Source organism: Monodon monoceros, unplaced genomic scaffold, assembly GCF_005190385.1.
Source record: "Monodon monoceros isolate NGI ecotype Baffin Bay Population unplaced genomic scaffold, NGI_Narwhal_1 Super_Scaffold_13, whole genome shotgun sequence".
NCBI lineage: Eukaryota > Metazoa > Chordata > Mammalia > Artiodactyla > Monodontidae > Monodon > Monodon monoceros.
Window position 1 is genome coordinate 23,575,043 of NW_021703769.1, and position 26,268 is coordinate 23,601,310.

The 26,268-nt window shown below is 41.6% G+C and overlaps 2 protein-coding genes across 4 annotated transcripts in view; one reads left to right on the forward strand and one right to left on the reverse strand.

The window, feature by feature from the left end:
- Positions 1 to 4,209: 4,209 nt before the first annotated feature.
- Positions 4,210 to 9,230, reverse strand: PROCR (protein C receptor). Its single transcript, XM_029221490.1, has 4 exons — positions 8,279 to 9,230; positions 5,829 to 6,080; positions 5,158 to 5,436; positions 4,210 to 4,903 (listed from the first exon to the last, which is right to left on the reverse strand). Exons 1-4 carry the CDS (start codon positions 8,355 to 8,357, stop codon positions 4,785 to 4,787), a joined length of 729 nt encoding a protein of 242 aa, XP_029077323.1. The 5' UTR covers positions 8,358 to 9,230; the 3' UTR covers positions 4,210 to 4,784.
- EDEM2 (ER degradation enhancing alpha-mannosidase like protein 2) overlaps positions 5,860 to 26,268 on the forward strand; it is a 48,516-nt gene continuing 28,107 nt past the window's right edge. For 2 of the 3 annotated variants that reach the window (XM_029221485.1, XM_029221488.1), the window contains exons 1-2: positions 5,922 to 6,069; positions 21,786 to 21,997. The gene's annotated coding sequence lies outside the window, so the exon portion shown is untranslated. Of the gene's footprint in view, positions 5,884 to 5,921; positions 6,070 to 21,785; positions 21,998 to 26,268 lie in introns of those variants that run through there. The other variant, XM_029221486.1, reaches the window with a different exon arrangement.

Genomic DNA, 26,268 nt, shown 5'->3' on the forward strand with positions numbered 1-26,268 from the left:
GTCGTTTTTAATTTTAGCCATTTTTGATGGTGTGAAGTGGTATCTCATTATAGTCTTGATTTACATTTCCTTAATGACTAATGGTGTTGAGCCTCTTTTCATGTGCTTTTGACTACTGGTATATATTCTTTAATAAATGCCTATTCAAATCCTTTGCCTATTTTTAAATTGGGTTATCTGTCTTTTTATTTTTTTGTTGTAAGAACTTTTTATATATTCTCAGTACTAGATCCTTATGAGATATATGATTTCCAAATATGTTCTTCTATTCTGTGGGATATGTTTTCACTTTGATAGTTTCCTGTGAAGCACCAAAGTATTTTATTTTGAAGAATTGCAATTTATCTATTTTTTTCTTTTGTTGCTTGTACTTTTTAATCATATCTAAGAAACCATTGCCTAATCTAAGGGCAGTATTTACACTTACGTTTTCTTCTAAGAGTTTTATGACTTTAGATCTTATATTTAGTACTTTGATCCATTTTGAGTTAATTTGTGTTTAGAGCGTGAGGTTGGGATCCCAACTTCATTCTTTTGCATGTTGATATACAGTTGTCCCAGCACCATTTGTTGAAAAAATTATTCCTTCTCCATTGAATTACTTTAGCAAATTGTAGGAAATCAACTGACCACAACATAAGGGTTTATTTCTGGAGTCTCAGTCTTTTTCTACTGATCTATATATCTCTTGTTATGCCAGTAAAACACTGTGTTGATGATTGTAGCTTTGCAGTCAGTTTTTAAGTGAAGAAGTGTGAGTCCTCAACTTTTTTTCAAGATATTCTGGGGAGCTATTTTGGGTCCCTTGCACTTCCATATGAATTTTAATAGGGACTGCATTGAATCTGTAGATTAGTTTGGGTAATATTGCTGCCTTAACATATTAAGTCTCTGACCAAGGAATGCAGGATTTGTTAATTTATTTAGGCCTTCTTTAATTTCTTTCAATAAGGATTTGTAGTTTTCAGTGTGTAGATCTTATGCTCCTTTTGTTAAATTTATTCTTAAGTATTTTATTCTTTTTCATGCTATTATAAATAGATTTCTCTTCTTAATTTCATTATTGGATGGTTTATTGCTAGTGCATAGAAATACAAATGTTTTTTACCAATATTTTATTTTTTAAAATATTATTTTATTTTATATTGGGGTATATTTGATTTACAATGTGTTAGTTTTGGGTGTACAGAAAAATGATTTAGTTATACATATACATAGTATCTATTCTTTTTCAGATTCTTTTCCCTACAATTGTTTTTTATATATTGATTTTGTATCCTGCAACATTGCTAAACTTGTTTTATTAGCTCTAATTGTTGTTTTAGTACATTCTTTAGGATTTTCCATATATAAAATCATGTCATTTCTGAATAGATGTACTTTTATTTATTCCCTTCTAATACAGGTGCCCTTTATCTTGCCTGATTTTACTCTTGCCTGATTGCTCAGGCTAGAACCTCAAGTACAATGTTGAAAAAAAAGTAGGGAGAGCAGAAATTCTTGTCTTGTTTCTGATTTTAGGGAAAAGGTTAAGTATGGTGTAAGCTGTGGGTTTTTCTGTAGATAACATTTATCAGGTTGAATAAGTTCCCTTCTGTTTCTAGTTTGTTGAGTGTTTTTATCATACAGGGTATTGGTTTATAACAAATGCTTTTTCTGCATCTATTGAGATGATCATGTTGATTTTGTCCTTTATTTTATTGATATGGTGTATTACACTAAGTGATTTTTATATATTGAGCCAATTTTGCATCCCTGGTATAAATCTCCCTTGTTCACGGTATATCATCCTTTTTATATGTTGTTGGATTCAATTTGTTAGAATTTGTTGAGGATTTTCGTGTCTATAAGATATTTGTAGTTGTCTTATAATCTATCTATATGGTTTTGGTCTCAGATTAATACTGGCCTCATAGAATGACCTGGAGAGTGTTCCCTTTTCTGTTTTTCGGAAGAGTTTATCAAGGATTAATGTTAATTCTTCTTTAAATGTGGTGGAATTCACCAGTGAATTATTTTGGGCCTGGGCTTTTCTTTGTGGGAAGTTAAAAATTACTAATTCAACATCTTTACTTGTTATAAGTCTATTTAGATTTTCTGTTTCTTCTTAGTCTGTGTTAATTGTTTGTGTTTCTCTAGGAATTTGTCAGTTTCATCAATGTTGTCTGATTTGTTGGCATACAGTTGTTTGTAGTATTCCTTATAATCATTTTTATTTCTGTAATGATATTTGTAATTTGATCTTCTCTCTTTTTTTCTTGATAAGTCTAGCTAAAGTTTTGTCAGATTTGTTTATCTTGGGCTTCCCTGGTGGCGCAGTGGTTGAGAGTCCGCCTGCCGATGCAGGGGACACGGGTTCGTGCCCCGGTCCGGGAGGATCCCACATGCCGCGGAGCGGCTGGGCCCGTGAGCCATGGCTGCTCCGCAGCGGGAGAGGCCACAACAGTGAGAGGCCCACATACCATAAAAAAATAAATAAATAAAATTTAAAAAAATAAAAATATGCTTTTAAAATTGGTAAATCTAAAGCACAGTTGGGTGAAGAGAAGTGGTAGGGAAAAAAATTTGAAAAGTAAGATGGGGCCAGATTTTACAAGGCCTTGACAGTCATTTTGCAGATTCTGAATTTAGCTCAATAAATACGGGAAATTTGAAAAACAGAACAATGACATGATCAGAACTGTATATTTTTATTGCCATGTAGAGGATTAGAGAAATTAGAGACCAGGAGAAAAATGAGGAAGAGCTATTGCCATGGTCCAGTCAAAAGACTGATAGACTTTCTCAATTTGGAGACAGACAGAGAGAGAGATTGTCAATCACAGGTTGGGCCTTCTGGAAGCAGATGCCAAGACAGGGTTTGAGGTGCAAGATATTATTAACTAGGGGGAGGAAGCAGGATTGAATAGAGGAAGAAATCAGACTGTAGTGTAGATCCAACAAAGACCCAGCCAACCTGGTGAGGAGCTCTGGAATGAACACAGCTCATCAGAAATACAGTGGGTCAGAATGGCTGAACCTGTATACCCCCTGCTGCGTTCAGGCACTGGATGAAGACAGCCCCAGGATGAGCATGACCTTGTGCAGGACTGTTCTCTGTGGGTGAGGCAGACCCTGAAGGAACTGAAGCAGCTAGGGGCTATCTGCTGACTATACTTCCTGTAGCTGAATAGCACGTCTTTCCTTTTGAAGGCAGAACTGGGTGGTACACCTCTGTGCCTACCAGAGAGAAAGAGATGAATTATGACATCTTGAACAAAAGCAATAGAGTGGAAAGGAGGGAGAGGATTCTACAGATATTGTATTTTATAGGTTGGGATAAAAAGGGAGTAAATAAAGGTTAACAGTGAGGTCTCTATATTGATATGATTTGATGCTAATTCTGTTTAACTGAGAGTAAACAGAATAGGGAGACCATGTTTGGGGAGACAGATATGGAATTTCATTTTGAACATGTTGACTCTGAAATATCTGCAAAATATTAAGGTACAGATGATTTTCAAGAAGCAAGGCAAATGGGGGGGTCTGGAGGTCAGCAGCAAAGGCTATATTTATTGAGTATATATATTACCTTATATTATCTCATTTAATATTCATAATGCCTCTATGAGATAGGTATTGTTTTTATTATACCCTTTTAGTATATTTTATTATACCTTTTGTTTATGAAGAAACTAAGACTTGAAGAAGTTAAATGCCTGGCTCATAGAGGTAAAACTCGAGCCTGTCTTATGACAAAACACATGCTCTCAAAGACGCCATGACATTGGTTCCCCATGGAAACCACCACATAGAGACAGTATTTGAAGTCATGGAAGTTAGTAGGTCACCAGAAAGGGTACAGTTTAAAGGGGAACAAAAGGAGCCAAAAAAAGGAATTCTAAGGAAGTCAACATTTCAAAGGTGAATTGAGGAAGATGACATAGGCAAAGGGATTGACTGAGCAGCCAGAACACTTTTTAAAGATGAGAAGTATGCTATCTCAGAAGTTGGGGTAAAAAGAGAGCCCTAGTCCACAAAGTGAAATGTTGCAGATATCATGGAAGATGAAGGTTTCACAATTAGAGGTCATTGATGATCTTAGACCAGTTTACAGAGAAGTCAGATTGCAGTGGGTTGAAGAGAGAATGGGTGGTGAGGAAGTAGAAGCAAAGGGTATAGGCTACTTTCCCCAAAGTTTTGCAAAGTAGAGGAAATAATAATGCTGTATACATAAGTAAGGAATTTTATTAATGTTATTATTAATTGATTAATTAATAATTCCTTGCTCCCATATTACTTCGATTGCACACTTCCATCATTTCTCTGGTTATTTCTACCTCTATTGTATAATACCAGTGTCCCTTCCCAAGTCTAACATACCCGGAAGCACTGAATGTTGGTTGTTTGGGTTGTGGATGACTTGTTTTATTTGGTTATGTGTTTTGAACGCCTCAGGTGATTCTGTCTTTGGAAGATGGGTGGGCCACAGACCACCTCCGTTGCCCCAACTCCATCATCTGTTTTCCACAAACATAGATAAGCATTCACTTCGCAGACCAGTTCAGCAAAGGTGCCAGTTCTTAGGTTCTTAACAAACCAACTACCCTGTCTACCTAGGCTCCTCCCCTCCCCTCCCTCAAACTCTTGGTGGGCGGGTCTCGGAGAAGAAATGAGCTGCCATTCTAAATCTTCTGGAGTATAATGTCCCGGATGGGGAATCTGTACAGTTTTGCAGTGAGCTGAGATCTTCCTTTGCCAGGCCCCATCAGTCTAGCTCTTTTTCAGAGAGGGCTGGAGAGTAATTAACACCGCTGCCGTCCACCTGTGCACAAGAAGATGCCTACAGCCACTCCAGTGATGATGAAACAGCCCACCAGGATGCCCAGGACCAGCGAAGTGTAGGAGTGGCCTACTTGGCTTCCTGTAGAACACGCGGAGAGTTAGCTTGAAGAACATACCCCCAAGGAGTCCATGGTTTGAATCAAACCCCAAGGGATTCCTTCCCCAAAGGAAGCGGGGCGGGGAGGGCTAGTTCACCAATTTACGGAAGGTGTGTGTACCCTGTCCCAAACCGCCAGCCTTGGGCCTTCTGTTGCTCAAGGTATCCATCCTTCAGGTCCACGCATTTGCCTGGAACCCACCCAACACACAGGACCCTCCCCGATCCCACCATACCGTTCGAGTTGTTCCCGGTGATGTGTTTCTGCACGTACTGCACACAGGTGTCCTGCAGAAATTCCCTCGGTTCGTACCGAGTACGATTGTACTTGTTGAGCTGCTCCAGGGCGTAGGTGACCACACTGGAAGATGCCTGAGGCCCTGCCGTCCATGAGGCTGTCTTCGGTTGGAAACTCATAAAGGAGCTCCCATTCACAGCCACTTCGAAGAAGACACGGGCTTTCAAGCCCTCAGGAGGCAGCTCACATCCCAGGAAGCAGCGAATGGTCAGAGGAACTGTAGATGGGGGATTCAGGGTCAGGGGGCTATGTGGAAGGGTGTCAGGTGTCGGGGCATGTCCGCCAGGGGGAAGTGAGCTTTCAGGGTGCAGGGTGGATCAGGGACAGGGCCTCTTAACAGGGGCTACCCCGAGGTCATGCCAGCAGGAAGAGAACCTGACGGACAGTACAGTACGTCAGCTAGGACACCCACTCTTCTCCAGCCTCAATCTCCCACCCAGCAATCAGTAAAGGCAAAAAGACCACGCCCGGCAAGCACACCCGTCCCAGAACTTGGCCCCGCCCGGTTCTTCCACAGACCCTCACCCCAGTTAGGTCCCGCCCATAGGCCGCGCCTCCCACCTCAAGGGCCCACCCTCGCCAGCCCCCGCCCCTGCGTGCGTCACTCACAGGCCACGCCCCGCTCGTGGTGCACCACCTGCACCAGGCCCAGGAACTCCTGCAGGTAGCGTTTCACACTGTTCTTTGTGAGATCCCAGCTCTCGGGCTCCTGCAAGGGCTGCAGCTGTTGGATCGAGACGTTGTTGCCCGGGCCTTCCAGAACGTGCGTCAGGACCCCCCCGAGCGTCACGTTGCCCCGGTGCCACACTTGAGAGGGGTTGCGGAAGTAGGAGACCTGGATCATGTGGAGGTACCGCGGGCCTGGGGGCAGGAGTCAGCGCGTCGGGCCCAGGCCGGCGTGGGAGGGGTCAGCGTGTAACCCGAGATAATAACTCCCCACCCAGAGGTCGGCCGCCCACCTTCTTGGCCCTTCCTAAACCATAAAGTGCCCTCCCACCCTTCCTTCCATTTGACGCTCTCAGGAACCCTGCCAGGAAGGCAGGACAGGGGTTATTATCTTTGTTTTTACAGATGAGGAAACTGAGGCTAGAAGTGCAGGAGCCACTTGCCCCAGGGTAATCCAGACGGTCAGTGGAAGAGCCACTCTGGTCTGCTTTCTCTCTCTCATCCCTTCCTCCCCACCCCCCCATTTCTGGTTGGTTAACAAATCCTGACCTACGATGAAGTCCCAATTCCATCTCCTGTTCTCTGTCTCCTCTGCCACTGCCCCACTTCAGGCCTCAGTGGTTCTCATCTGTCCTGGAGTAGTAACTTCCTTCCTCATCCCCCCCTCCACTCATCTTTCAGTGTCACCCCTTCTAATCTGCCCTCCACCTGGCCCAGAAATAAGATTATGTCCTTCTGCTTAAAAATCCTCCAGGGACACAGTCCCCTATCAACAACAACAATAGTAATAGCCATTAAGTGCTTATTGTGACCTGGGCACTGTACTTTACATGCATCATTATCTTATTTGTGCTTTCCTTCCATTAACTTGATGTAGTAGCTACTATTACTAACCCCAGTCCATGTGGAAAACAGGTGAAAGTGGCATAGCAGAGTCAAGGTTAGCATGCAGGCAGTTTGAGCCCAGCACTCTTAGCCACTCAACTATACTGTCTCCAAATAGGATATCTGTCCGTAGAATCAAGTCCAAAGTCTTTAGCCTGACATTCAAGGCTGCCGGAGACTGGGCCCCACCTGCCTTTTTTGGCCTCTTCCCTATGCTTAGATAGTACCTCAAAGTACTTGGAGTCCGTCATACTGCCTTTCAGGTGACATGTGAATAGCATGCCAGGGTTGCTGTGCCTCCTGGCAAACTTCTGTTCATGCTTTAAGACCCAGCTGTTGCCCTCTCCTTGAAGAAGTTTTCCTAATGCTTCTCTTTACCCTCTCAGACACAGTGGGTCAGTTTCAGCGATCCCAGATTCTGCATAACTGTCTCCAAACACACAGGCTTCCATTCCTCTAGGCTATGGAATCATGTCTGGTTATCTCTGCCTCCTACACCCACTAAGGGCCTGGCATGGAGTTGGTGCCCAGAGAATGTCTGAGGGGGGAATGAGTCTGGCGATGTAAATCTCCTTGGGGACATGTGTCTTGTCCACGTTTGCATCTGAGAAGTTGTGCTCTGTGTCTGCGGATGTGAACGAGTATTTCTGTGTGGGTCACCCCCAGACAAGGTTCTTAACCGCTTTGACCAGTCTCCTCCTTTGTAAAATGGAGATAATAATATCACCCACCTTGTAAAGATTTTGTGGGAGTGAAATGAGTCAATACACGTATTAAGCATAGTGAGCACTGATTGAATACTGGTTATTATTTGCTCCCTCTCTGAGGGGGAGACTGAAGCTACAGAGGCTGTGGGAGAGGGGAGACGAGGCCCCTGTGCAATTACAGTGCAAGGCAGTAACTCCCCTTCCCTGCTTAAATGGATCCACTGTGGCAGCCTGATCCTTCACAAGTTCTCCCATCAACCGCAGCTTGTCTCTCCCCCGGGTTTCCCCTCACCAGCTGCCCCCAGTCTTCCTCCACCTTATCTAGTCTCCTCTTCTGCCTCACAGGTCTCAGCCCCAGTCTTTCCCCAAGTCTCCCGTCAGTTCTCCCAGTGTCTCTCATTCCTTCCATCTCTTGTCTCATCCCTAAGTCTCTTCCCATCTTCCCTAAACTCACCTCCATCCACCATCACCCTCAGACCTCCCTCTCCAGACTTTGCCCCATCTTTCCTCTCTCCCCATGGCTAATTCTCTCACCCTTTCTACAAGCCCCTTTCCCATTTTTCCAGTCTTGTTTCCCCCCAGCCTCCTGCATCTCCCCCTTCCCAGGGGCTGAACTATGCTTCCTCACCTTGGCTTTGGGACACGAACCAGTCCCCAGGACGTGCCTGCCCGCTGGAGAGATCCAGCCGGCTGCAGACACAGACACTGTGGGATAAGCTCCCCTCTGGTCTTGCCTGTGTACCCAGACAGGCTGAGAGTCTCCAGAACCATCCCGGGGCACGAGATGTGCCCTCGACTCACCATCTGAGGCTTCCTGGCTACAGAGGGCCCAGCAGGGCAGGAGCAGTAGTGGCAGCAGGGGCAGCAGTGTTGTCAACATCCTGTAGCTGAGGTTCTCGACCCCACCTGGGCTCTTGGCTCTGGCAGGCTGGGGGCTCCGGCTGACTGCAGCCTAGGGGAAAAAGAAGTGAGGACTGTCTGGGAGGGGAGGAGACTGGACGGAGGAGGCTGGAAGGTGGCCAGGGCATGGGAAGAGAAAGAGGTCGGCAGGCTTACAAACTGTTACTCTTACCCAGTCACATTTCCTACTAGGAGGCGGGCCTCTCTCTTTTCCTCCCTCTGCCCCACCCTGAATCACACTCTCCTGCCCGCAGGGACCTGCCTTTTCCCTTTTCCCTGGGCCACTTCTGAGGAACAGGGAGCGGAAAAGGGGGAGAAGGGCCAGAGAGAAGTCCTGCCTTCGCTGAGTCAGGGGGTGGGGCATCAACTTAGAGCAGATTCTAGGATGTTGAGATCAGCATGTTCCTGGTGGGGAAACTGAGGCCCAGAGAGATGTAAGGAATTAAAAAAAAAAATAAAAGAATGACATAGAACAGTATAAAAGTTTTCAGTGCATCACCCTTAATAAGGGTAAACATTATTTCATGAAATATTTGTTCAGTTGTATATGTGTGTGTGTTGGTTCTGTGTGTGTATATTTCTATGGTGGATGGCAGTGTGAAGTTTATTTCTTACTCTAGGAAGCAAGTAGAAAAATTTGAAAGTCACTCTCCCAAACTATGTTAATCTATACTGTGGGATACTATGCAGTTGTTAAAAAAAACCCTTTCTGCCCAATGCCCACTCTGTTTTCATAATATTACTTAGCACTACCTGAAATGATTTTACTTATTCATTTACATGTTTATTGTCTGAATGTCCCATCAGGATGTAAGCTCCATGAGGATAGAGGCTGTCCATCTTATTTGCTACTGTGCCTGGAACAGTGCACATCATAAATAATAGCATAATAAATAATAAATGTCAGCTAAAGGATGACTCAGTGAGATAGTGATTATATGCATAAATCACCAAGAGTAAGTTACAGAATATTATGTACAGTTTAGAACCATTTATGTGTCAGCCACGCACACAACAACTAAACAACCTATTTCTTTATGCGAGTAAAGGAATCTGGAAAGATGTACATCAAATGTAGCAGTAGTTCATCTCCAGGGAGGGGCCTGAGATTAAGTGTGTGTGTGTGTGTGTGTTTGGTGTATGCGTTAGGGGTGACAATCTTGTGAAAGGCTTTCTCTATTTTGTGAAGGATTTTATCACTCTATCTGTATTGTTTGAAAATTTTGCATCTAGAATGTGATCATATATCTCTTGTTGGATTAAAACTAGAAGTTTAAGTAACGGATTGTGGTAGAAGACACATTATGAACTGATGTGTTGACATGAGACACTGATAAATGAAAAAAGGAACTGCAGAACGATTTATATAGTAAACGATACATATAGTAAAATTCCATCTATTTTTAGTTTAAAATTTTTACTTCTGTCCAAGTAATCCATATTTAATTCCATTCTTATATTTAAAAAAAACTTTATGTGTGTATCTATGTATTTATATATGCATAGGGAAAATGCCTGGAAGGGTACTGTCAGTAGAGATTACCTCTGGGGAATGGGATTAGATAAAGGGCTGAGGGGGGACTTTAACTTTTTATTTTATACACTGTTTCTTGGAGGGAGAGTAGATGTCGTAGTAGAATTGGGGCAAACCCTAGGCATATACCAGACTCCCAGTCTCTGAGCTGAAAATATGCAAGAGTGTCCATACTTACCTCTCAGTTGTTATAAACCAGCATAGAAATAAGAAAGTTTTTTCCAGTTCGTCAAAGTGGTCTAGTTAGAAGGAGAATGGGGGCCTTGTTTTCCTGGACTGGGACTCAGGAGCAAAAGGACTTAAATCACTGCCAATTATATTGTCTTGCCTTTTGTAAAAAAATATTATGAAATAATTCATATTTGAAGAATTAATTCACGCTTGAATTTTATTACAAACATACAAGGCCCCACTACTCGGCATAAGAAATAAAATATTACCAATATAATTGCAGCCCCCTCCGTACTCCTCCCCAACTGCATCTCTCTCCCCCGTGCCCCACCACCAAAGTAACCACTAATCAGAATTTGCTATTTTTTATATCCTTACATTTCTGTATACTTGCACAATATATGCATATATCCTTAAGTAATATATAGTGGTATTTTGCATAAGTTGAGCTTTATAGAGATAGTATTGAAGTGCTTTTTTTACCTGACATATTAATGATTCATTCATGTTGCCCTGTGTAGGTCCATTAATTTCCACTGCTCTGTAATATGCCATCTTATGACTATGTCACAATTTATTTATCCATTCTCCTGTTGTTAGACATTACAGTCTTTTTTCCAGGTTTTTGCTGTTATAAACAGTGCTGGTATGAATGTTCTTATAAACATTTTCTTGTGCATGGGTGGGAGAGTTTTTGTAGGGGCAAACCTGGGAGTAGCATTGCTGAGTCATAGGGTATATGTATACCTTCAATTTTACTAGATATTGCCACACTGATTTACAAAAAGTTTGGGCCAATTTATACCCCAGCAGTGCGTGAGAGTTCCCTAGCTCTACTTCCTTGCTAGCCATTGACGTCAGATGGTTGGATGTAAAATGGCACTTTGTTTTGGTTTTACTTTGCTTTATCTGATTCCTGGTGAGTTTGTGCATTTTTGCTTTGCCTTTTTTCTCCCTTGGGGGCTTAGAAGGGTACTTTGGGATGGAGGGTAATAAAGCATATGATTGAACCAATTGAGAGCTGTGAGTCTTTGATCTAAGCAGATAGGGCCTGGGTCACTGGGGTTAAAGTGGATCCATACCAATATGCACAGAGCTAATTACAGAGAGATCTTTCCCACCAAGCTAAGATCTGTCATGGACAGAAGTGGCAGCAGCTACAGCTGTTTCCCAAGCACCCTCCTCACACACCAGTGTCCTGAAAATTAAATAGCAGAGACAACAATTATTATAGGTAACATTTATCGTGTTTAGGAACAGTGTTAAGCTCTTTACACAAATAATCTCACATTCATATGCCAGCCCTACCAGGTGGGTTTCATTAACATCATTTTACTAATAAAGAAACTGAGGCTTTGAGAGGGTAAGTGACTCACCTAAGGTCATATAGCAAAAGCTACAATCTGAACCCACATCTCTCTGATGCCAAAGTTTGTGAATTTAACCACCACATAGTATCTCAAAAATTTGAGGAGATAACTCTCCATCAGTATATATTTTTTTGCATTCTATTGTGTGGCCCAGTTTACATCCATCAGTGTATTTTTGAACACATACTTCCAACATGCTTGAATATTTATGTTATGTATAATATAAAATGTGCCAAAAATTTATACTAAGTGCTACACCTTTATCGCTTCCTCTGGGGCAGATAGCACCAGGCTCGTTGTCTCCATGTGACTGATTGGATAATTAAAGGACAGAAAGTGTAATTAACTTGCCCAAGGTCACAGAGTTGAGAAGTTCAGAGCAGAGATTGGAACTCAAAGAGGATGGGTGTATGGGGTTGGGTACAGGGAGAACAAAGAGAGTACTGGGGCTGGGGAAGCTGGTAAGTGGGGGCAGCTTAAGGGGTGTCCCCATTCCCTTTCTAAAGCCAGGGGTGAGGGTTGGAGGCAGAGCCTCTGCTGCATCTGGCCTGGGTGGCTGAGGGGCAGAAAACCACTGAGCAGAGTGGGCACAGGGCCAGCTGCTGGGATCTGACTGCGGCCTAAAGAATGAGGGTCCTGTTGAGTAAAGGAAGCAAGTGGTAGCATTTCCCACTGCCGAGCGCACATGTGGGGGGTAGATAAGGGAGACAGGAAGCTGAGCAGGGGCCAGTGCCGGTGCAGCCCCAGTAGGTGAGGAGAGGCCCTGGCAGGGCCGTAGGAGCTAGGCTGAGCTGGGGACTGGCAGAGTGCCCGGCGGGACTTCACAGGACCAGCCCTCTCCCTCCCTGTTAGCTACTGAAGAGAGGCAGTTGAAGCAACCAGGCCCAACTCAGATAACAACAGATAACAGCGGAGTGTGGTCCCTTCAGAGATCACCTACCCCTTAGGATGTGAAATAATAACAATAACATGTATTGAGAGCTTACAATGTGCTAAGCATGGTATTAAGTCAGCAGAGTACTTGTGTTTTATTCTCACTAGTGCCCTATGAAAAGCAGGAAGACATAGCCATCACTCCCGTTTCACAGTTGAGGACACAGGAGCATAAAACAGTTACTTGACCTGCTGGAAGACACCCAACTAGTAAAGACAGATCTCAAATCCAAGCGACTTGTATCCCAAATATGTTTTCTTAACTATCAGGCCATCCTAAAAGAGTAAATGAGATGACTCGTACAAAGTGCCAGAACACAGTACGTATTCAGTAGGTGGGAGAGAGGAGAAAGAAACTTGGCTTTGGGGGCAGCAAACAGAACTGACTGTGCCACAGGAAGAATGGAAGGCAGACATTAAGTAGGATTTCCTGAAGGAGAGGCAAAGGAATAGATATGAATCTTCCTCAAGATTTCCCCCTGTAGGAGGGGGAAGGGTGAGCTGTGACAGGGCGAGAGAGAGAGTCATGGACATATATACACTGACAAACGTGGGGTAGATAGCTAGTGGGAAGCAGCCGCATGGCACAGGGATATCGGCTGGCTCGGTGCTTTGTGACCTCCTGGAGGGGTGGGATAGGCAGGGTGGGAGGGAGGGAGACGCAAGAGGGAAGAGATGTGGGAACATATGTATATGTATAACTGCTTCACTTTGTTATAAAGCAGAAACTAACACACCATTGTAAAGCAATTATACCCCAATAAAGATGTTAAAAAAAAAAAAGATTTCCCCCTGTACACACTCACACACCCCAACTTAGGAAACACAAAAAGAAGCCCCTAAAGTAGGATGATTCCAGCTCCTGCCTGCCTAGCAAGTGGTGGGAGCCTGGCGTTCCTGGCTTGGTACCTGCTTATCTTTCCAGCCTTATCTTTCCACGTATTCCAGTCTCAGCCAAACCTGCTCCTTCTGGTTTCCTGAACACAGAGCACACAAATGTTATCTTTTCACTTTCTTTATCTTATCTTTAGATAAACAGAAATTCCTAATTTTAAGATGGTCAACTTTATCGTCTTTTCTGTTAGTTCATGCTATTTGTTCCTTGTTTGAGAAATCCTTCCCTACTCTGGGATCACGAAGATATTCTCCTATTTATTTTCAAAAGCTTTATACTTTTGTCTTTCACCTTTAGGTGTATGGTGGGAAATAGAGTTCAAGATTAGTTTCCTTCTACCTCAACATAATAAAGGCCACATACGGCAAACCCACAGCAAACATCATTCTCAATGGTGAAAAACTGAAAGCCTTTCCTCTAAGATTAGGAACAAGACAAAGATGTCCACTCTCACCACTATTATTCAACATAGTTTTGGAAGTCCTAGCTGTGGCAATCAGGGAAGAAAAAGAAATAAAAGGAATACAAATTGGAAAAGAAGAAGTAAAACTGTCACTGTTTGCAGATGACATGATACAATACATAGACAATCCTAAAGATGCCACCAGAAAACTACTAGAGCTAATCAATGAATTTGGTAAAGTTGCAGGGTACAAAATTAATGCACAGAAATCTCTTGTATTCCTATACGCTAACAACAAAAGATCAGAAAGAGAAATTCAGGAAACTCCCATTCACTACTGCAACAAAAAGAATAAAATACCTAGGAATAAACCTACCTAAGGAGGTAAAAGACCTATACTCGGAAAACTATAAAACACTGATGAAAGAAATCAAAGATGACACAAACAAATGGAGAGATATACCATGTTCTTGGATTGGAAGAATCAATATTGTGAAAATGACTATATTACCCAAAACAATCTATAGATTCAGTGCAATTCCTATCAAATTACCAATGGCATTTTTTACAGAGCTAGAACAAAAAAATCTTAAAATTTGTATGGAGACACAAAAGACCCTGAATAGCCAAAGCAGTCTTTTTTTGTTTGTTTGTTTTTTGCGGTACGCGGGCCTCTCACTGTTGTTGCCTCTCCCGTTGCGGAGCACAGGCTCCGGACGCGCAGACTCAGCGGCCGTGGCTCACGGGCCCAGCCGCTCCGCGGCATGTGGGATCTTCCCGGACCGGGGCACGAACCCGTGTCCCCTGCATCGGCAGGCGGACTCTTAACCACTGCGCCACCCGGGAAGCCCCCCCCCCTTTTTTTTAATGTATTTATTTTATTTAATTATTTTTGGCTGGGTTGGGCCTTCGTTGCGGTGCACGGGCTTCTCATTGTGGTGGCTTCTCTTGTTGCAGAGCAGGGGCTCTAGGTTCACAGCTTTCAGTAGCTGCGGCACGCAGCCTCCATAGTTGTGGCGCACAGGCTTAGTTGCTCTGCAGCATGTGGGATCTTCCCAGACCAGGGATCGAACCCGTGTCCCCTGCATTGGCAGGCAGATTCTCAACCATTGCGCCACCAGGGAAGCCCAAGCCAAAGCAATCTTGAGGGAAAAAAATGGAGCTGGAGGAATCAGACTCCCTGACTTCAGACTATACTACAAAGCTACAGTAATCAAGACAATATGGTACTGGCACAAAAACCGAAATATAGATCAGTGGAACAGGATAGAAAGCCCAGAGATAAACCGATACACCTATGGTCAACTAGTCTATGACAAAGGAGGCAAGGATATACAATGGAGAAAAGTCTCTTCAATAAGTGGTGCTGGGAAAACTGGACAGCTACATGTAAAAGAATGAAATTAGAACACTCCCTAACACCATACACAAAAATAAACTCCAAATGGTTTAAAGACCTAAATATAAGACTGGACACTATAAAACTCTTAGAGGAAAACATAGGCAGAACACTCTTTGACATAAATCACAGCAAGATCTTTTTTGACCCACCTCCTAGAGTAATTGAAATAAAACCAAAAGTAAACAAATGGGACCTAATGAAACTTAAAAGCTTTTGCAGAGCAAAGGAACCCATAAACAAGATGAAAAGTCAGCCCTCAGAATGGGAGAAAATATTTGTGAACTAATCAATAGACAAAGGATTAATCTCCAAAATATATAAACAGCTCATGCAGCTCAATATTAAACAAACAACCCAATCCAAAAATGGGCAGAAGACCTAAATAGACATCTCTCCAAAGAAGACATACAGATGGTCGAGAAGCACATGAAAAGCTGCTCAATATCACTAGTTATTAGAGAAATGCAAATCAAAACTACAATGAGGTATCACCTCACACCAGTTAGAATGGCCATCATCAGAAAATCTACAAACAACAGATGCTGGAGAGGGTGTGGAGAAAAGGGAACCCTCTTGCACTGTTGGTGGGAATGTAAATTGATGCAGCCACTATGGAGAACAGTGTGGAGGTTCCTCAAAAAACGAAAAATAGAATTACCGTATGACCCAGCAATGCCACTCCTGGGCATATACCCAGAGAAAGCCATAATTCAAAAAAGACACATGTACCCCAATGTTCATTGCAGCACTATTTAATAGCCAGGTCATGGAAGCAACCTAAATGTCCATCAACAGGCGAATGGATAAAGAAGATGTGGTACATATATACAATGGAATATTACTCAGCCATAAAAAGAGACGAACTTGGGTCATTTGTAGAGACGTGGATGGATCTAGAGACTGTCATACAGAGTGAAGTAAGTCAGAAAGAGAAAAACAAATATCGTATATTAACGCATATATGTGGAATCTGGAAGAATGGTACAGACGAACCAGTTTGCAAGGCAGAAATAGAGACGCAGATGTAGAGAACAAATGTTTGGACACCAAGGGGTGAAAGTGAGGTGGTGGTGGTGTTGGGATGAATTGGGAGATTGGGATTGACATATATACACTAATATGTATAAATAGATAACTAATAAGAACCTGCTATATAAAAATAAATAAATTAAATTTAAAAAAAAAAGAAAAGCTTAGTTTCCCTTATGTGGATAGCCCATTTTCCCAGCACCACTTCTTGAAAGTCTGCCCTTCCTTACTGATCTGCAGTGACATCTCTGACTTATAGTAAATGTGTTTCTTTTGTTTCAGTGGCCTATTCTTCTCTCCCTGCACCAATGTCACAGTCTCTCAATTAGTATAGACTTATAATATATCTTCATTTCTTGCAGATCAAGTCTTCCCACCTTGTTCTTCAATAGTGTCTTGTTTTTTGTTTTTTGCCACACCACACAGCCTGTGGAATTCTAGTTCCCCGACCAGGGATCAAATCTGGGCCCTCGGCAGTGAAAGCAGGAGTCCTAACCACTGGGCCACCAGGGAATTCCCATGTCTTGGCTATTTTCGAGTCTTGAATTTCTATACATAAATTTTAGAATCATTTTGTCAAGTTGTTGGGATTTTAGTTGGTATTGCATTTAATGTGTTAATGGCTTTGGGGAAAATTGACATCTTTACAATATTGAATTGTCCAACGCATGATAGAGTATATCTCTTCATTTATTTCTATTTCTATCTCCTTTGGTGTCTCCCAGAGTTACATGAGTTTCTCTCTAGACATCTTACCCATCCTTTGTTAGATTTTTTTCCCTAGGTCCTTCATATTTTAAAATGTTATTGACAATGGTAATTACAAGAAATTTCATGTTCTGTTTATTGCTGGTATATAGAGATACTGATAATTTTATTGCATTGATTTTGTATCTAGAAACCTTAACTATTTTATTTATTTCAGTAATTATTTGTAGATTCTTTCGATTTTCTATATGCATAGTCACATCATTAGTAGATAGTGATAGTTTTATTCCTTCCTTTCGTTTTTGTAGTTTCTTTTTCTTAACTTATTGTTCTGGCTCTGATCTCTAGTACAATGTTGAATAGAAATGATAGAAAATATAAGTGAGTATTCTTTTCATTTTCCTGGCTTAAAAAGGAAAGCTTTTATGATGTTTGCTATATTGAAAAAAAAACCAGATACCGTTTATTGGAGTAAGGAAGAATCTTTTTTCTTTAGGAAGATTATTTTTATTCCCAGTTTGCTGAGTTTTTAACATAAATGTTTTGAGTTTTTTAAATCCTTTATCATCATCTAATGAAATGATCATACGATTTTCCATCTTTAATTTGTTAATGTGGCAAATGCATTGTTTCTAGTGTTAAACTAACCTTGCGCTGTTGAAGACAATTCTTCATGAGGTATTATCCTTGTTATATATATTTTACTCTCCTGCTGTTTTTCTCTAGCCTTCTCCATGTCCTCTCCATTCCTTCAAAGCCCTGCTGGGATACCACTTCCTTCTGAAAGCCTTGCAGGATGACCCCAGCTATATTTGACTTCTCACTCTACTCACAAAACCAATGGAACATTGCCTCCCCTGGTAGCTTCATTGTAGCTATATTGTCACCTTCTATCCCCTTGTCTTCTCTCCTGGACTGTAAACCCCTGGAAGGCATCTTTGTGTTCTCTTCTCAGCCTGCTTCCTCCTCCCAGGACCCAGAGCAGAGGTGGTACTGAGTGTAACACCAAGGATGAGGCCATGGGCTCTGGGGTGAAGCTGCCTGGGCTCACATCTCAGCTTGGCCACTTGCTAGCTGTGGGATATAGGGCATGCCACCTGGCCTCCCTGAGCCCATCAGTTAAATAGGAAGAATAATAATACCTGTCTCATAGAGTTGTGGTGAGAATGAAATGATATAAGTGAACCACTTAGTACAGATCCGGGCACGTAGTATTTTTGCTATCTTAGTCTATAGCACGTAGAGGACTGGGGTTGGGGAGCATGAGGGGGATCGAGCTTATGAGAGTAGAGTCCTCTAACTTAGCCTGGGAGTCAGAGAAGGCTTCTTGGAAGAGGTGATGCCTAAGGTGGTCCTGCAGGGCAAATGAGGGATGGCAGTGGGGGAAGGGCAGAAGGTGTGGGGAAGAGTTCTTTCAGATAGAGGGAGAAGAAGGTGCAAAAGAATATAATATGAGAGGAGAAAGAATATAACATGCTTTAGAAATTGGTAGTACTTAAGTGTGGCCAAAACGGAATAGGTGGGCAGCGGGGAGGGCAAAGTGATGTGAAGAGGTAAGTAGGAGTCCGATGAAGAGTCTGTCATACTATACTAAGGAATGGAGACTTTATCTTCAGATAATTCTCACCCCCTTTTTGGCGCACCTAACACCTATTAGAGTAGGTGTCTTTTACTCCAGGAAGCCTTCCCTGATGTCACGCAAATCTGTGTTGGATATTCCCTCTGTTCTACCGTAGCCCTCTCCCCTCATCACAGCTAACTTCTTTCCATGATAATTGTCTGTTTAAGCATCATCTCTCCTTCATACCAAAAGTTGTAAGAGGGCAGGGAATGGGTTTTAACGTTTCTGTAACACAAGGCTAGTAGAGTACCTGGCACATGGTAAGTGCTCAATAGATATTTATTGGATGAATGAACAAATAAATAGAACATCTAGGGAAGGAGAGAAAATTGTGACCGGCAAAATGCCTGGCACATAATTGGCCCTTAGAAAATTATTTAATCTTTTATTGTGCATCAGCTTTATCATCTGGAAAATGGGAATAAAAATAGAAACTACCTCAAAGGGGTATCATGGGTCTGTGAATTGCTTAACCTAGGATCTGACATTTAGTGTAAAGGCTAATTCTCAGCATGTTAAACACATAATTCTCATACAAACAGTGAGCATGGGTCAAAATTTCATTTAACTCATTAATAAGGGGGCTAGCAGGATGACAAAGCTAGTTTAAAACAGAATATAAAAACTGGGTTTTTTAAAAATTTAATTTAATTTTTTTTTATACAGCAGGTTCTTATTAGTTATCTATTTTATACATATTAGTGTATACATGTCAGTCCCAATCTCCCAGTTCATCCCACCACGGCCACCTCCCCCTCCCGAAAACTGGGGATTTTATAGTCACTGAGAAAGAAAAATATTGAAATGATATTGCTAAATTATATTCAAATGGATTAAGGTCCTACAGGGTAATAAAACCATAACCTTAAGGATTATCTTCTCTACTAGACAGAAAAGGAAATCATCCCGTCCTATTACTTAACAGAATTGTGAAATGTCTGGGCCCTAATCAGTTGTGTAACTAATGTTAAATTGCTCTTCAGAGGCAGATGACTCTTGGGTAGACTTGCTGATCAGTGCTTTATTGTGACATCAAAAGGTCACATAATCATCTTTTTACTTTAGTAACATGTTTTAGATAGTTTTTCTTAACACTGGTAAGTTTAGTTTAGTAGATACTGTTATTATTATAAGGCTCTCAATAAATATTTGCTGAAAGGATTTTCATTCTGTTAGGCTTTTTTCCTTCTCCCCAGCATCAGAGTTGGGACCTACAGAACTGGTAGACTGAGTGGGGAACCCTGCAGGACCCTATGCTCTTCCTTCCTTCAGCCTGGGGTGTTGTAATGCCAATTCTGTCTCATTAAACAGGCAGAAGAAGTATCTGCTTTGGGCATCAGCAAAGCAGGCACATATCTCTCCCCTCCGTAAGAACATGTATATATATTTTTGAAAGAACTGGATATTTCCAAAAAGGCAGTGAAGTAGGCAACATGGAAAAAAATCAGAAATTTTGGGGACCACTATCCATTTATTTTTTTTCAATTTTTCAATTTAGAAAATTGTGGTAAAATACATATAACATAAAATTTACCGTCCTAACCATTTTAAGTGTACAGTTCAATGGCATTAAGTACAGTCACATTGTTGTGCAACAATCACCACCATCCATCAGCAGAACTCTTTTCATCTTGCAAAACTGAAACTCTGTACCTATTAAACAGTAACACATTGCCTTTCCCCTAGCCCCTGGCAACCACCCTCTACTTACTGTCTCTATGCATTTGACTACTCTAGGTACCTCATATAGATGGTGTCATACAACATTTGTTCTCTTGTGGCTGGCTTATTTCACTTAGCATCGTGTCCTCAAGGTTCATCCAAGTTGTACCACGTGTCAGAATTTCCTTCCTGTTTAACACTGAATAATATTCCATTGTATTTATATCACATTTTGTTTATCCAGTTATCCATTGACGGATGCTTGCATTGCTTCCATCTTTTGGCTATCACCTCCCTTTATTTTATAGAATAAGATTATTTTTGTTTTGAATTGCATATGAGGGATGGATACCATTTTCAAGGCTTGAGATCTCAAAGATTATAATCTGGCTCAGGGCCTGGGACTAACCAGACTATGAGGCCATCTGTGGGTGGTCATTTCTTGATTTTGTGCTTTTGCCTAAATATAACCAGGATGACTAAGTTTCTCTAGGCAGATTTAGCCTAGAGAATGTTTACATGGAATATGAGCATTAAAAACGTGTTCTAGGGCTTCCCTGGTGGCACAGTGGTTGAGAGTCCACCTGCCGATGCAGGGGACACGGGTTCGTGCCCTGGTCCGGGAAAATCCCACATGCCGCGGAGCGGCTGGGCCCATGAGCCATGGCCGCTGAGCCTGCGCGTCCGGAGCCTGTGCTCCGCAACAGGAGAGGCCACAACAGTGAGAGGCCCGTGTACCGCAAAACAAACAAACAAACAAACAAAAACGTGTTCTAGGGCTGTGACGTGCTCTAGATTTTGTATATACTGCGGACAGGGGAAATTCGAGCATTTCTACAAAGCAACAGATGGGAAATTTCCCAGGAACAAACTAGCTATCTCTTGGCAGTCCAAAAGTATGTAGTATGCAAGCTCTGCTCTGGGAGTTGAAAGAATCTGCTTGAACCACATGACCTCCAGATGCTAGAAAAGGAATCTCCAGATACTTCCCTGCTAAAAGTAGTTAAGAGTACTGGGTCAAAGGAGAACTAAAATGCCTGGGCTTCCAGCTTCAGGGAATTGAACCTTTTATTCTGACTTTCCAGCAAAAAGGAAGGGAATGGTGAATGTAGAATCGCATGAAGCTAAGGTTAGAGGATACTGCCGAAGTCAATCCCCACGTTTTAATTCTGTTTTGGACTTTTATTTATACAATTGTCATTAATTTCATCAGTGTAGTAGAATATAGACTAGGTCTGAATCTTGGCTCTACAACTTATTCAGTGTGAGACGTTGATTATTACTAAACCTCTCTTCAATTTTTAAAATCTGTGTCTCAATTTTTAAAATCTTTAAAATGGTAATAATAATAGTATTGTCTCAGAGGATCGTGGTGAGGACTAACGTCCCAAGAACAGAGCCTGGGACATAGTAACTGCTATATAAATTCTTGCTATTATCTAGACATTTTGGCCTTCTCCTTCTCCTCTTCTTTATTATTAATATTATTCAGTTGGGAAATAATCAAATTTTATTTGGAGTGTCATCCTACAGTTTTATTCTGCTTCTTGATTGTTTCTGGGGGAAAATTTCTGCAGTTAATGTGTATTGAATTCTGCTTCTTGATTTTTTGCAATAACTCTATGAATCTGTTAACATTTTCGTTGTACTGAAAGGTAGTCTCATTCTCTCATTTTCCAGATTTTGAAACTGAATCCCCAAAAGGGAAAGTGACTTGCCCAAGATCACACAGAGACAATGACTAAACCAGTAATAGAACAAAGGACTTTTGACCACGAGTCCACGGCTTGCTCCACTCGACACAGAGTTCAAGAATACTGACCTGGGGTATTAATACACTCTGCCCATCCTCGAAACACGCACAGGAAAACTTGAACACCCTGTGATTCCAGGTATTCTCCAAAAGATGTCTTTCCTTTCTATCAAAATTTCAGGCAGTTCAAGGGAAAGTTCTGTGGCTTGACTTGTAATCTTCGTTGTATACCCAGCACTGTGCTTCAAGTTCTTGAGGGCAGAAATTATTGCTTATAACAGCTGGGATTATTAGGGACAGATGCTCAATAAATGGAACTAATTAACATACCCCCACTTTTAAAAAAAGAGGAATGGGACGCAGGGAAGAGAATATTTATTAAGAAATTAATACGTTCTAGTCACTGTGCTAGAATTTTCACCACTATCCCATTTAATTCCCAGACATCCTTTGTAGCATTGTCAATTTCCAGATTTTGAATCAGGAAATTAAGGTTACTCTGAGTCTTCATGAGTAAATATTCAAGATTGACATTTCTCTGATGGACCACAACCTTTTAGAATCTAATATGATAATCACAGAGTGAGAGGTAAAGCCAAGAAGGAAGAGACCTAATACATTCCAAAAGGTAAAAAAAAAAAAAAAAGAGTTTTTTCTCATGAAAAACCATGAAATCAACCATATAAATTGTGAAAATATAAGTCATGATTGTATTTGCTCTGTGACAGTGTGGAAATGCACATTTTTATCAAGCTAGAAAAAGAAAACAAAGAAAAATTATGAGTATTTCAATCTTGCTCATCAAAAGAGACCCATCATTACCAAATCCAGGCAACCTGGCCCCACTCTCCCTGCAAACATTTAATCCACATGAGAGTTTTGAATGGAGACAAGAAGGTAAGTGACAGGACTTATGTAGAGAAGGACACTTAGGCCTGGCTGAGTTTCATAGCATGGAAGGGCCCAGACCCGAAAAATGCTTAGTACCTATTATGCTAGGCTAAAAAAAATGGCCCCATAAAGACAATTAGGTCCTAGTTCCTGGAATCTTTAAGTGTACCCTGTTTGGAAAAAGGGTCTTTGCCGATGTGATCAAGTTAAGGCTCTTGAGATGGGAGATTATCCTGTATTATCTAGGTAGGGCCCAAATGCAGTCACAAGTGTCCTTAGAGAGGCAGAGGGAGATATGATACTAATCCACAGAGGAGGAGGTGATGTGAACACGGAAGCAGAGATTGGAGTGACACGGCCACAGGCCAAGGAATGTCAGTAACATTCTCTTTTCCCTGGGAAGCTGGAGAGGCAAGGAGCAGATTCTTCCCTAGAGGCTCCGGGCCTGCCAATATCTTGATTTTGGCCCAGTGAAACTAATTTCAGACTTCTGGCCTGCAGAACTGTGAGAGAATACATTTCTGTTGCTTTAAAACACCAAGTTTGTGGTAATTATAATTTGTTAGCATAGTCGCAGAAAACTAACACCATGCCCCTGTGTTGTTATCCAAGTCTCAATTTACTGTCATCTCCTTTCCCTTCCATCTGGCACTTCCAAGAAGAGTTTCCAAAAGCATCCTAATATCTTTTGTTTGTCTCTTCTGAAAGGCACTGTGACAAGCACTTTATATGCAGTAGCTCACTGAACCCTCATAATCCTATTAGGTGAATATAATACTAATATTATTCCTATTTTACAGATGAGTAAAATGAGGCTCAGAAGAAAAGCTGGTAGGGCCACACTCCTAACAGGTGATGGAGCTAGTATTCCAACTCAGGTCTGCTCAAATCTAAAGCCCACACTTTTAACTTCTGTACTGTACTACCTCAAGATCTCTGGGGTAAGTCAAGGTTTTAATTCTCGTATCTACTGGCGAAATTTCAGGATATATATATCTGAGGGATATTTTCAAGGACTTTGGACCAAAGGAGACCAAACATGCCTTCATTGCAGCTCAAGGAACTGAGCTGCCATTTTTTAGTAAAGAGCAGAGGATGGCCAATCCTAGCATCACAGAAAGCTCAGGTTAAAAGGACCTCAGAGATCCGTTTGTTCAAATTCCTCATTTTACATATGAAGAAGCTGGGCTCACAGAAGGGGAGGGCCCTGCCTAGGGTCACATATAGAGGCTTTAAGTGATAAAGTTGGGACTGAAGTCCTGGTCGCACTTCAAATCTAGGGTTGATTCTACTGCACATCACACTGCCCAAAGTCATGTGTGTTGCTATGGTCCAAAGGGCTGACAAAACTCTGGGAACTTGCAAGAAGGAAAATGGAAAAATGGGTCACAAACTTCTCAAAGCTATAGTGTCCCAGGTCTTCATTCTCACATGGGGTAACCTACAGGGCTGCAGCCCTGAGGTGCAGGGCTGAGATGGTCCAGGGGATTGGGAGTGGGTAGATTCTGCATTGGGACGGAGACTGAAGAGACCATGATGATGTGACCATGTCCCAAATGGGAGGAAAGGAATGTCAAGATTTCATGAATTCCTAGAACTGAAGGGATTTCTGAAAATCTTGAGAGTAGCAGCTTTGGAAGTAAGTTGTCTCTTACATGATTAGCAAGGAGCTCGTTTGGGAAACTCAATAAAATTCTAATTATGATAAAGGCTGAACATTCTTCATCCATCTTTAAATACATCCACTAATAAATATTGAGGCCCCACTGGTCTCTGCCTTCATGCTTAATAAGGTGGTTTTAAAAAAAGATAATATATTTAAAGTACCCATACAGTCTTAGTACACAAGTCCTTTAAAATGCTGTTGCTAAGAAAGAAATTGAAGATGTCACAAACAGATGGAAAGATACACTATGTTCTTGAATTGGAAGAATTTTTATATATATATATATATATATATATATTTTTTTTTTTTTTTTTTGCGGTACATGGGCCTCTCACTGTTGTGGCCTCTCCCGTTGCGGAGCACAGGCTACGGACACGCAGGCTCAGCGGCCATGGCTCACGGGCCCAGCCGCTCCGCAGCATGTGGGATCTTCCCGGAGCAGGGCACGAACCCGTGTCCCCTGCATGGGCAGGCGGACTCTCAACCACTGCGCCACCAGGGAAGCCCGGAAGAATTAATATTTTTAAATGGCCATACTACCCCAGGCAATCTATAGATTCAGTGCAATCCCTATCAATCTACCAATGGCATTTTTCACAGAACGAGAGCAAATAATCTTAAAAATTGTATGGAAACACGAAAGACCCTGGATAACCAAAACAATCTTGAGAAAGAAGAACAGAGCTGGAGGAATCATTTGCTCTGGCTTCAGATAATACTACAAAGACAGTAATCAAAATAGTATGCTACTGGCATAAAAACAGAGACATAGATCCATGGAACAGAATAGAGAGCCCAGAATAAACCCACACAATTATGGTCAATTAATCTATGACAAAGGAGGCAAGAATATACAATGGAGAAAAGGCAGTTTCTTTAGTAAGTGGTGCTGGGAAAACTGGACACTTACATGTAAAAGAATGAAATTAGAACATTGTCTAACACCACATACAAAAATAAACTCAAAATGGATTAAAAACATAAATGTAAGACCTGAAACCCTAACACTCCCAGAATAAATCATAGGCAGAACATTCTTTGACATAAATCACAGCAATATTTTTTTGGATCAGTCTCCTATAGCAAAGGAAATAAAACCAAAAATAAACAAATAGGACTTAATCAAACTTAAAAGCTTTTGCATAGCGAAGGAAACCATCGAGAAAACAAAAAGACAACCTACTGAATGGAAGAAAATATTTGCCAATGATATGACCAATAAGCAGTTACTATCCAAAATATATAAACAGCTCATACAACTCAATATCAAAAAAAAAACAAAACCCAGTTAAAAAATGGGCAGAAGATCTGAATAGACATTTCCCCAAAGAGGACATGCAGATTGCCAACAGGCACATGGAAAGATGCTCAACAATGCTAATCATCAGGGAAATGCAAATGAAAACCACAGTGAGATATCACCTCACACCTGAAGGAATGGCTATCATCAAAAAGACCACAAATAACAAATGTTGGCAAGGATGTGGAAAAAAAGGAACCTCTGTAAACTGTTGGTAGGAATGTAAATTGGTACAGCCACTGTGAAAACAGTATGGAGGTTTCTCAAAAAAAACAAAAATAGAGATACCAAATGACCCAGCAATTCCACTTCTGAGTATATATCTGAAAAAAACAAAAACACTAATTCAAAAAGATACACACACCCCAATGTTCATAGCAATATTATTTGCATTTGCCAAGTTATGGAAGCAAGCTAAGTGTCCATCACAGATGACTGGATAAAGAAGATGTGGTATATGTATTCAATGGAATACTACTCAGTCATAAAAAAGAATGAAACTTTTGCCATTTGCAACAACTTTGATGGACTTGGAGGGCATTATGCTAAGTCA

Bases quoted from the DNA above. Each gene is read 5' to 3' on its own strand.
- PROCR (XM_029221490.1), bottom strand. From the start codon at position 8,357: ATGTTGACAACACTGCTGCCCCTGCTGCCACTACTGCTCCTGCCCTGC. The intron at 6,081-8,278 runs GTGAGTCGAGGG...TCCTGCCCCCAG, and splicing joins TAGCCAGGAAGCCTCAGATG to GCCCGCGGTACCTCCACATG. The intron at 5,437-5,828 runs GTGAGTGACGCA...CCCCATCTACAG, and splicing joins CCACGAGCGGGGCGTGGCCT to TTCCTCTGACCATTCGCTGC.